Source organism: Folsomia candida, unplaced genomic scaffold, assembly GCF_002217175.1.
Source record: "Folsomia candida strain VU population unplaced genomic scaffold, ASM221717v1 Fcan01_Sc024, whole genome shotgun sequence".
In the NCBI taxonomy this organism is placed as follows: domain Eukaryota; kingdom Metazoa; phylum Arthropoda; class Collembola; order Entomobryomorpha; family Isotomidae; genus Folsomia; species Folsomia candida.
This window is the reverse complement of record NW_019091216.1, coordinates 331,440-344,183: the sequence shown is the minus strand read 5'-3', so window position 1 is coordinate 344,183 and position 12,744 is coordinate 331,440. Positions and strand designations below refer to the sequence as shown.

The window sequence follows — 12,744 nt, the reverse complement described above, 5'->3', positions numbered from 1 at the left end:
CCCCCTGCGGTCACGTGACAGTCAGACAAATTGCACAAAGCAAACTATGTGTGTTGAACATACTATGTTCCCTACAAACTATGTTCTTGGGTAGATTAATAATATTATTCCGGGGTCTTTCTAAATCTGCAATTAAATTAAATTTCAAGATATGTAAAAAAATTACTTACTAATATATGTATAGTAAAAACTGTAATTTGGCATGCTTAGCGTCTGGAGAACAAGCGTATGTATTACCGTACTTATTGTCAAACATAATGATATACTGATCAGTTTGTACACCAAATATGTCAGATATTTAAATATGCAGATAAGTGTTTTTAATAGAAATCGTTATTCAATGTCCGACATCACAGTAAACCCGGTGTGCCACAAAGGCTCTTGAAACAGTTGGCAAGTAGTCGCCACCGGCGGCAAAGAGTCGCAGATTTTGCCGACATCCAGCCGAGTACTTGCCACCGCTTTCCCGCCGCCATTTTCACTCGGCAAACCAGTGTATTTGCCGGACTTAATCTGTCTACTTGCCGTCGACGGCCCATCCCAGGCCATAGCAAGCTTTAAATGGTATTTAAGATTTTGCTTCTGGCCACATTCTTGCCAACTACGGCCCGACTCGAATGAGATACCAAAATTCCCCAACTCTTACTTAAAGTAGAGGAAACTTAAAAACCTCCACACCGTCAACATTCTGTCCATCAAATCAGTATTTTGTCTTTATTCCATTAAACGTACTTTGTCATGATTAAATTTGCAGTAGTTATATTTCCCGACGAAGATAACGCCATTGACGTTATATCGTCATCTTGGATTCTTCCGCCACTTATTGCAAATGGGGGGACCCAAGTGAAGAACTGCAGATATCCACCATCAAAAGTTCGAGGTGCAAAACTAGCCAAACTTGTTTGCAATCATCAACCCCCATCTTCGGATTGGTTGGTCTGTTCTTGTCGAGTTTTGAAAGAGTATGGTAAGCAGTTTGTTGCAAAAAAGTATATGGCAAAACTAATTACTTGCTGTTATCTATGTTATTTTCTAGACAATTATTTGACCGCCCGTGAAGCATCAATTAGGGCGGAAGAAACTTCCAACTTGGAGCCATCTTCCGTTGAGGAGGCAGATTCTAGGCGAATCCGAAAACGCATACAAAACAAAGTAAAGCCGCCACCGTGTAATTCCAATAGCAACAAGCTTCAAAAAATAATTGCTGTAGCCGAAGATTCTAGCGACGAATCCAACACGTTGGAGGACGACAACCCGACAACTTTTTGCCTTGGATTAGTTAGAGAAACAGGTAAACCGGAAGGGTGTAACCACTAGTTTACGTCGCCAGTTCATAGTTTATGTTAATTTAAATCATTTAATTAGTATTATAAATAATTAATAATTTAAGTTATGATATTTTTTTCTGTTTATATAATAGCCGATTTGGAAAGGGGCGGTTATGAAGGTGCAGCTAATGACAACACATTATTTGCACCACCTCATGGACAAATAGAAATATACCCAGGAGGAGGAGATCAAAACACTTCCGCAACCCACCAGGCAGAGGATGTCGAGTTTAAAAATCAGTTCGTACAGTTTCTAGAGGAAAATAGAAGTATGATAATATTCGTATGAATAAAATACGATTGTGTGTATTCTCCTTTCTATTATATTTATACTATGGAATTAACTAACTTTTTTATTAGAATTTCAAGATGCGGTGATTTCCAAGCTAGAAATAATTTCTAGTAAGTTGAAGCACATTAATCTTGGGACGACGTGTGCAAAAAATATTAAATTGACTGGAGCCCCGCTACTGCCTTTAACCAGCAAGGATGGTTTAGCTTCCCTCATAACCTGGCTTGGTATTGATAAAAATAGTGACCTAATGGTACCAGAGAATTTTAATGCGTACTTTATTTATTATGCGTACGCTGGGTATGACCTAATCTATTTATTAACGACAGATCGATTATCTAAGTCTACACGGAGGAGAAAATGTTTCTGCAGTAACCGGAAGCATTCTTTCTGAAATATTTACGAACCAGTTCGCAACAGTAGTTAGCTTTACTGGACAAGGACAAAAAGCGGTTTGTGGCATAAAGGACTCAATATTACCTAAATTAATCACAAGTACGTTAATAAAATTTATTCTCGAAACCATCTTATAATTAAAAATGATTAAGTGTTCTGCAACGATTTTCTAGAGTCGGTGCGGTCAAATAAAGGCTTTAGCCAAGCAACAGATTTCGAGGTGAAGCAGGCAATAATAAACTGGTTGAAGAACGCTGGTGACAGAGGTGGGGGTCGAGCAGCTCGTCGTCAACGTCATTTGACAGGATGAATACAGTCACCCCGAGAACGGAATTACGCCGCAGAAGAAAAGCAACATCACGTATATTGCAATTTATTAGAAGTAAGACGATAGGAAATACTGTGCCGACATTATTATTTAGTGAAGAAATTGTAGAGCCACCAGTGAATGTTCAAATAGTTGAAACTGAAATAAGTAGCGCTGAACCCTCAGATTTTGTATTAGACAACAGTCAAGTAAATGTTGAGTCAGATATCAATTTTCCTTTACTTTTGCCAGATAGTCTTCGTCTGTGGGCTACAGCACATAATGTTACACATATGTGTCTCCGAGAACTGATAACCATTATAAATCCACATATTAACAATATTCTTCCTCTCGATCCTAGAACATTAATGAAAACGCCACGACAGATAGTTATAGAAAAGCTAGGTGGAGGTGAACTAGTTTATTTCGGTATAAAAAAAGGTGTGGAAAGACGGCTAAAACTAAAATTATCGGATTGCAATTTTCCAATTATTAAAAAATGGCAGCATGAGTCTATTTCGAAAATTAATTCAATATCAGTTGGTATTGACGGGGTACCGATTTCTCAAAGTAATACTAAGTCGTTTTGGCCAATTCTTGGTATGCTGGACCAAGCTGTAGATTCAAGTCCATTTATTATTGGATTATTTTGCGGCATGTCAAAGCCAAAAGATACTTTATTTCTTAAACAATTTGTTGACGAAGCATTAGAATTAGAAAGGACTGGTATTTTATTTAAAGACTTACAATTTGCATTTAAAATATCTTGTATAATAGCTGATGCACCAGCTAGAAGTTTTATAAAAGGGTGCAAACAGCATAATAGCTACAACTCGTGTGAAAGATGCGAACAGGAAGGTGAATGGCTTGGAAGAGTAATTTTAAGAGAGACAGTATGTCCACAGAGAACGGATGATAAATTTATTAAAAAAACGGATGCAGATCATCACACATACGACAGTGAATTGCTGAGATTAAATTTAGGCCTGGTGTCACAAATAGTACTTGACCATATGCATTTAGTTTTTCTAGGAGTAACTAAAAAATTATTGAACATTTGGGTGAAAGGTAAATTGCCGCACCGACTTAGTTCACAACAAGTTTTAATTTTATCTAGAAATTTAATTCGACTTAGACCTTTTGTATCCCGTGATTTTCAACGCAAACCTCGTGGGCTCGACGAACTAAATCATTTCAAGGCCACTGAATTTAGACTTTTTTTGCTGTACTCTGGAATAGCAGTATTAGGCGAGACACTTCCACTAAATAAGTTTAAAAATTTTCTAAAATTACAAGCAGCGATGTCAATATTATTATCTCCTAATGCAAGTATAAAATCGTGGAATGATGTAGCCAGGTCGTTGCTCATACAATTCGTAAAAGAAGTTGAATTAATTTACGGTCCAGAATTTATGATATATAATGTGCATTCAATTATACACATTTGTGATGATGCATTGAATTTTGGTAATTTGTCCAGGGTCAGCGCATTTCCTTTCGAAAGCTATATGCAGAAACTAAAAAGCATGCTGCATGCTAAAAATTATCACCTGAATCAAGTAGCGAAACGCTTACAAGAAATTGAGGCAATTGATTTTGCGACAAAAATTATGAAATCTAGTACGCAACAGTTTTCTAATAGTAAATATGATAATTGTTTCTACTTAGGAGATGGTACTTATGTAATATTAAAATATATTAACCTATCCATAAAATATGCAGAGTTTTACGAGGTTATAAAACTTGATAAATTTCCGGAATATCCATTCAATAGCTTAACCGTAAATATATTTCTAGCTAAAATTACGACTAATGTGAGGATTGTTAATTACAGTGAAGTTATGTATAAATGTTTACTTTTACCTTATAAAAATATGTACTTGTGTTTACCACTTCTTCATACTTTAAAATAAATAACAAATGAAAAAGTAAATAATATGTGCAATTACTGGTGGCATTTGGATGGGTATAAGCATTTCCGCAGGTCTGAGCCATGGTCTTGCCACCGGTGGCAAGCCGGTATCAAGTTGGCGTGCCAACTGGAATACGAAGTTGGCCCGTACGCGATCGCCACCGCCAAGCCACCTATGGCCATTCGGACATTTCCTGCAGTTTGCCGACCCATTTTGGCCGCAGCTGCGCCTACTGCGGCCCTGCTAGTTTGGCAAATCGGGAAGATATTATTACGGAATTATAGAGGTAAAATTTTATTTGGCAAATCCGACCTAGAATATGAAGTAAAACACAGGCCAGCTTACTGTACTTCAAAAATTTAAAAATACGTCACACAACGTATTTTAGGTGAAAGATATTGGGCTAAGCAAATCTTATCAAACTTATTTAATTTGCGTTATATACAAAATATAAATATCTTGGCACGTTTTAGTACCAAAAGTAAAAAATCTTTGCTTATTATGTCACGCGTGTCACGTGCCTTCTGCCATTACCCCCCCCCCCTATGGTGATAATTGGTGACAAATTTCAGACCCCTCCCCCCCTTGAGTCGATCACGTGATTTATGGACGCTCCCATACCTGTTCAAAAAACTTTTTCATTCAAACTTCAGTCATTACCTAATTACATGAAAATTTAAATTAGTACTTTATATTTACTCGAATGGAATTCTTATAATTAGAAAATTGATATTTATTAAATTCAAAGTTTGACTTCGGAGAGAAATATTTTTAAAATTTTATATCTGTAATTAGTTTAAAGATCGTTGGAACTTTTAGCGGAAGGAAGGAAGTCAAATCATACATAAGGAACTTTTAGTGTTTTTCATAATTTGTAAATTGAAATTTTGAATCATTTTGAAAATACGGGGGAAATAAAATTCATGGATAAGCACAATATGAAAATAACTGCAAATTACAAGATTTTCTTACGCAAATTTATTGATATCCGTACTTAAATTTGTAATCAGAAATTGCAAATTTCTAGATTTTCATACCCGAGATAATTTAAAAGTGTATTATTCCAGTGAATTTGGGGACAGTTTACTACTATTTTCGAGCAATTTTAATTTTATTATTTTTTAAATAATTGAAATGAAGAGTTTGGCCTAAATACTGATGTTTATGAAATTATGTTTTGGTAAAATGGGTTTGGCGTCGAATAGAAAAATTGTATTATTCGAAATGAGTAACTAATTTTAAGATGGGTGTGTTCCAAAGTTTTCAGTTAAAGATTATCATATCCTAATTGTTTTTCGTGATTTCGTAAATTGAAATTTGTAATGATTTTGTTAAATGGGGAAATTGCTAATTGCAAAATTTTTACACCCGCGACAATCTAAAATTTGAGAAGATCTCTGCCATCTTTGTTATGTATGAGTCTTAAAAAATGGAATAGTTTATAATTGATAAAAGCAAGTTTAAATGTGTGTAGATACTCTTTTTTTAATTCGATTTCAGTGGAGATTTTTGATCCAATAATCGAAGAAAAGAGAAATATTGCTAATTTTTATGAAATTAAATTTATGCGAAAATTATGCAGCTTGGCGTCAGATAGAAATATTTGTATTATTTTAAATTAGTTATTACTTTAAGGATTACACAATTCTTGTGGAGTTTCTTGGTTTAGTTACTTGAAACTTCTAATTTCAAATTTGTAATGATTTTCAAAAAATGGAAAAATTCTAGCAAGTTTAATTGCTTTTCATAATTGCTGAAATTTAATTTTCGAAATTTGCAGTTTTTCGATGATAGTTTTTCGATATTTCGTTTTTTACACTTCGCTAAGTTACCCGAGATGCTGCATTTAGAATTAATTAGGGATAATCTTTGTTATCTGAAAATGCAAATTAAAAAGGAGAATTTTACTAATTTTTCGGAGTAACTTTATTTATTTTTTAAATAATCAAATTCAATAGTTTTAGGGAAATATTAATATTTATGAAATAAAGTTTTTGTAAATTGTTTTAGTAAAAGGTTAGCGTCGAAGAGATATATGTGTAAAGTTATGAATAGAAAAAATTTTAAAGATTGAAAAGAATGAATTATTTTTCGTAATCTCGTGAATTAAAATTTGTAATGACTTTTACAAAATGGGAAAATTTCTTAACAATCATCGAATTAGAGATGCGTACGACAATAAATTCAAATTTCAAGATTTTTGAACACGAGATAATTTATAATTAGTAAAACAAAATCTCATGGAAAAATAGAACAGTTTTTAATTAACAAAAGCAATTTGTCATTTGTAAAGATGCGGGTTTACACTTCATTTTATTTTGTAAAATTCCATTAAAATGGAAATTTTATGAAATTTTTTGAAGTAATTTGCAATCTCATACAAAATACGAGAGTTTTAGAAAATGCATATTAATGAAATAAAGCATTTCATGTGAAAGTTTAGCGTCGGTGAGTAATATTTACAAATTTTCAAATAAGTAATTAGGTTAAAGAGTATAAAACTCTTTCTTGGGCTGTTTAATTGAAATTTCACATTTCATATTTATATTGAAAAAAATGGGGGAAAATGGTCAAAATCATTAATCGTTTTTGATAATTTCTTAAACTGGAATTTTTAATTATTTGAACCTTTTTCGCATAGAAATTGAACTTTCTCCATTGAAATGGAGAAACAAATTGATAGATAAGAAAAATATGAAAATCAGTGCAAATTATAAGATTTTCATACCAGGTGCCCGTTTTTTATAGTTCATTTCACGAAATTACATGAAAATGGAAATGTTACGGATTTGTTGAGTAACTTTTAATTGGACAGAAGAGTTTTAAAATTTAGAAAATTGATATTAGTGAAATTAAGTTGTTATGAAAATTTTCCGTCGGATAGAAATAATTAACAAATTTAATGAAGAATGATCTTTCCTGTAAAAATGCAACGTAATTGGATGAAAATGAGTGATACATATTTTATGGAGTATATTTTTGTAATTAATCGAATGGAAGTTTTACAAAATTGATATTTATGAAATTACGTTTTTGCGAATACAGAGTTTTAGAAAATTACTATTTTTAACATTAATTTCCGTTTTTGTACAACAGTTTTCCGTCGGTTAGAAATATTTGCAAAATTGTAAATTATAATTCACCTCGAAGATTATTGAGTCCACTCGATTCGATTGTTTTTCATGATTTCGTAAAGTAATATTTGTAATAATTTTTATAAAAAAATGTGGAAATTTATTGATATCCATTTAAGTTCAATGATTGATGAGTATGAAAATAAATGCAAATTGGCTTATTTGCATACTAGAGATGCTTTACGTACAATTCTAGAACATCTTTGTTATCTGTGTATGGATTCGTTTTACGTGAAAATGGGAATTTTACTAATCTTTTGGACTAATCGAATAGAATCGTGTCAGAAAATTGAAAATTAGGAAGGAAATTTACTTATGAAAATTTAATTATGAAGTTAAGTTTTTTCAAGTTTTTAGCGTCGTATAGAAAAATATGCAAAATTTAAAATTAGTAATTAATTTAAAGATTATCAATTAATTCGTAAATTGAAATTTGAAATGGTTTTCAAGAAATGGGGAAAATGAAATTGATACTGAATTGCAGAGTAGAAATAAGCAGCAGTACGAAAATAACTGCAAATTACAAGATTTTCGTAACAGGTGCACGTTTATACTTTATTCCACTTAATTACGTGAAAAGGGAAATTTTTCTAACTTTTACTCGAATACAAGATTAGATAAAATTAATCTTTATGAAAAATTTTTTTTAGAAAGTTTTACTCCGGAGAGAAATATTTGCAAAATTTCAAATTGGTAATTACTTCTAAGGTTTTCTACCTAGGTACTTAATTTTTTTCGTCAAATTAAAGTATCTTATCTTAATTATATTTCGTAATTGAGTAATCGAGTATGTTGAAGCTAGAGAAAATCTGTTTAGTTATGAAATTCACTTCTTTTTGTGAAGTTTGGCGTCGGAGAGAAATATTTTCAGACTTTTATATTCTTACTTACCTTGAAGATCAATAGTCTTCGAACATGTTTTTAATAATGTCGTAAATTACGATTTGTAACAGTTATTAAAAAATGGGGAAATTAATAAATTAATAAATTAATATTTTTGAAATAAAGTTTGATGAAGGTTTGACAGCGGGTAGAAATATTTGTAAAATTGTGAAGGCGTACATACGTACTGTAAAGATGAAATGACGTGCAAATTTTAATTGCTTTAATTGAAGCAACGAAGTCAAGTCACACGCAAATGACAATTCGTAGAATTCGACAACTAATGGAGATTTATAAACTTCTCCTATTGCAAAATTGTCCATGTTTGTGAAGAACTATTTTGCGAACTAAATGCTAGCCCTGAAGATGCGCAAATCAATTTTCAAGCCAATTTTTTTGCGGCCTTGCAAAATTTAATGTTTTGCGAAAGTTGCTAACGTTGCGAACTCGAAATGAATAGCCTTAAAGTTTGCAAAGTTTAGGGTCGGGAAGGATAAATAAAATTTAATGAAGAATAAGTTTAAGTGTCAAGGTCCATTGTTTTTTTTAATGCTGTACTAGCGTATAGCCCGGCCAAGGCCGTGTTATAGAGTTCCAGTAGGGGGTGTGCCCAAAGCGAAAAATCCGTCATACTATACTTTAAATAATTCCCAGTGGAGAGTTTGTTATACTACATACATACATCAGACTGAGGGTTTGCCCAAGTCATACTGCATTTTAATTAATCTGGTCACATGACAATTTGATTTCCCCCTGTGGGAGTAGCTGAATAGCTAATTACTTAAATTCCCGTCGCGTGGGAGTAACTGCATAGCTAACTATTTAAATTCCCACGCTTCACGCTCCCGTTAAGTTCCATAAACCCCGTTAACTTCTACAATTAACGCCAAGCTATTGGCGACGTTGGATTCAGCGGCAAAAATACATTCGAATTGATATGCGACATCACGAATAAGCAATATTTGAACCCCACGGTCACGGGAAGGTCACGGGGGCCTCGCAGGTCAAAACCATTGACGGCGTTGGATTCAGCGTCAAAAATACATTCGAATTGATATGTCACTCGCTGTGGGTGGAGTTTCCCACAAAAGTGGGAAATATTTCAAAAATTTTAAATTTTAAATTACTTTAAAGATCATCGAATCCAAAAAGTTGAATTGTTTTTCAAAATTTCAGTAATTGAAATTGGTAATGATTAATTTTCATAGTTGTAAAATTTAAGGAAGGCATGTAAAAAATTTGAACAGATATGATTGCAACTGGGCTGAAATTCAAGTCAAATCCACCATGCTTCATCATTTCCCTGTTTTAATAGTGTGCTATACCTAAAAGTATATTATTATTTTCGTTCACAACAACAGTAGCAACAGTCTGAAAATTGCCAAATTTGCGAATACCCGTATATAACATGTAATTAAAGAAATTAATTGTGAATTTCGCTTAATTAGATGAAAATTGAAATTTTACTAACTCGGAGTCGATTTTTATCCTTTTATTTATCGAGTACTCGTAACATATCTCGCAAATACGTCGTATTACATCTCATATTTCGTAAATTGAGGATAGAAACACAACCTGCGAAGTTTTGCGAGATATTCGAGACTTTGCTAAAATTTTCCTCGAAAAACCATGAGATTTTTTTCGCAAATTCACCCAGCAATTAGGTATTTCGCAAAGTTATTTCGCAAATTCATCCTTGCTATCATCAGCAAGAGAAATTAGAGAAATTCATATAAACGGCATCAAATTAGGTGTTTTCAGTAGGTTTGCGAGATATGCGACGTCATATTTTGCGAATCCCTTCACGACAGAAATATTTTGACCTTCGCAAGTTTGCTAAATGAGTTACGATCCGAAATAAGACGTTGTCGTAAGTACATCTATTAATTTTTGGAGTAATTTTATTTATTTTTTAAATAATCAAATTTAAGAGTTTTCGAGAAACGTTGATATTTATCAAACAAGGTCCCAAAAAGTAGGAAATCTTAGTGAGGCACTGCCTAATAAATAAAATTTGATTGCAAAATTTGTATTGTAAATTTTTATCACCGCTCCCAACAAGAAGAAATATCGAATTACCAAGAGCGGTGATACAAAAATTTTGCAATCTAATTTTATTTATTAGGCATTGCCTCACTAAGATTTCCTACTTTTTGGGACCTTGTTTATTTAATACTTGTAATTGAGTATTTACATGATAAACACGCATTCTTAAAAATTAGCGTGAACATAGCATTTGTTGTCAACGACATTAATGCTATGTTTCTGCAAAAATTGCAAGTTTCTATATTGAATAACGTAACGATTTCGTAACCGACTTTGATCATATGTAGCTTAAAATTTGCGGAAAAAAATACTCTACAAGACGTGGGGTTTGAATCCTTGCTTAGATGCTTCAGTGATCAACAATAAATGGAAATGTGTTTCTAAGGGCACATTTTTGCCCATAACTCGGGTAGAAATTCAAAATTCAAAAAGGGGATTCGATAATCGTCTTTAAATTTCCTAACAATGATCTGTGCAAAATTTCATCAAAATCGGTTGGGAAATGACTGATATATCCTGCAAAGTCACTTTTTTTGGGTGGGGTAAATGCATACTTAGTGACTTTTTTTGTTGCTAGGTATTTGCCTCACTAAGAATAATCCGGTAAAATTTTCGTAAAATCTCGCATATTTAGCAAAACTTCGTAAAAGTAATGCTGCGAAGCTCAATTTGCGAGATATGCGATAAATGTGAAGGTTGACGTGATGAGTACGCTCAATGTGAAAGTGGAAATTCTTATTCGAATTCAAGAGTTTTAACGAGAAATTTCTATCGATATTTATGAAAATAAGGTTTTTAAAAGTTTGGCGTCGGATAGAAATATTTTTAAAATTTAAAATTTAATAATTATTTTCAAGATTAGTACGTTGAAAATGGCTTTTTAATATGAAGTTAAAACGAGGTGAATATGCAAATTAATGCAAGATTTTGATGTACAAAGCAATCAATAGTTAAAGTAAAGTTTTCTGTGTTTGGAAAAAATAGTTTTTTAATAGAACACTTTTTAATTCCCACAGCAATTTATCCTAATAAAGGTGCATTTATACTTAAAGTTGTATGAAAATGAAAATTTTAGTATGATTTTGAAGCAATTTTCATTTTCGCAAGGAAATTCATTTTCACTCACTATCATTCATTATCATATCAGTCAAATGGATAAAGGTGAACAGGAATGCGTGAAAATGAAAATATGACTAAATATTTAGATGAGTTTTTTTAATTAATCGCGTGAAAGAGTTTTAGAAAATTAGTATTTACGAAATCCAGTTTTGTGTAAAATTCTGCGTCGAATAGGGAGATTTTCAAAATTTTAAATTAGCAATAACTTTAAAGATGACATATTGTTTGGTTGTGTTTTGTAATTAAGTAAAGTGAAATTTGTAACGATTTTTCAGAAAACTGGGAAATATATAAATATTCATTTCACTAGAAGTGAGTAGGAAATAATTGCAATAGAAAAACTGTGCGTATTTGTAGGAAAAATAGAACCATATTTAATTATAAAAGCAATTTTAAATGTGTGTTTATACTTTATCCAAGTGGAAATTTTTAATGCAATTGAGTTTTTGAGGAAATATTGATATTTATGAAATTAAGTTTTTGAAAAAGTTTGAAGTCGGGTAGAAAAATTTGTTTAATTTTAAATTATTAATTGCTTTAAAGATTCTAATCGTCTGAAGTATTGATTGCTTTTCATAATTTCGAAAATTGAAATTTGTAGTGATTTTAAAAAATGTGTAGATTTATTGATATCCATTGAACTTGAGATGAGTATGAAAATAAATGCAACTTGTATGTGTTTTTTAGTACCAGAGATATACTCTGCGTGTAATTAGATAAAATCTTTGTTATTTGTGATTGTAAATTAAAATAGGAAATTTTAATAATTTTTTGGAGATTTTTTTAAGTAATGGAGTTGAAGGGATTTCATGAAATTAAGTTTTTTGTGAAGATGTTTTGGCATCGTGTAAAAATATTTGCAAAATTTTACATGTTAAATTACTTTAAAGATTATCGGGTACAACAAGTTTGAAAATGTGGAGATTTATTGAAATCCATTGAACTTGAGATGAGTATGAAAATAAATGCAACTTGTGTGTTTTTTAGTACCAAAGAGATACTCTTCGTGTAATTAGAGAAAATCTTTGTTATCTGTGAATGTGAATTAAAATTAGAAATTTTAGTAATTTTTTGTAGATTTTTTAAAATAATGGAATCAAAGGGTTTTCGAGAAATATTGATAATTATGAAATAAAGTTTTTATGTAAAACTTTGGCGTCGTACGAAAGATTGGAACTATTAATAATTACTAATAAAGATAAAGATTGCAATCCCTCGAACACCAAGCGAGATTCCTTTGTTTTTTTTACAGTTTCGAAAATTGTTTTTAAAAAATTGGGAAAATTAAATTGATAGACAAGCAAAGCTGTATGAATATAACTGAAAT

General features: G+C 31.7%; 1 protein-coding gene across 1 annotated transcript; it reads left to right on the top strand.

The window, feature by feature from the left end:
* Positions 1–366: 366 nt before the first annotated feature.
* LOC118438691 lies at positions 367–2,839 on the top strand. Its single transcript, XM_035859275.1, has 5 exons — positions 367–1,291; positions 1,421–1,597; positions 1,689–1,873; positions 1,950–2,115; positions 2,190–2,839. Exons 1-5 carry the CDS (start codon positions 739–741, stop codon positions 2,324–2,326), a joined length of 1,218 nt encoding a protein of 405 aa, XP_035715168.1. The 5' UTR covers positions 367–738; the 3' UTR covers positions 2,327–2,839.
* The last annotated feature ends 9,905 nt before the right edge of the window (positions 2,840–12,744 follow it).

Bases quoted from the DNA above. Each gene is read 5' to 3' on its own strand.
- LOC118438691 (XM_035859275.1), top strand. From the start codon at position 739: ATGATTAAATTTGCAGTAGTTATATTTCCCGACGAAGATAACGCCATT. The intron at 1,292-1,420 runs GTAAACCGGAAG...TTTATATAATAG, and splicing joins TGGATTAGTTAGAGAAACAG to CCGATTTGGAAAGGGGCGGT. The intron at 1,598-1,688 runs GTATGATAATAT...CTTTTTTATTAG, and splicing joins GTTTCTAGAGGAAAATAGAA to AATTTCAAGATGCGGTGATT.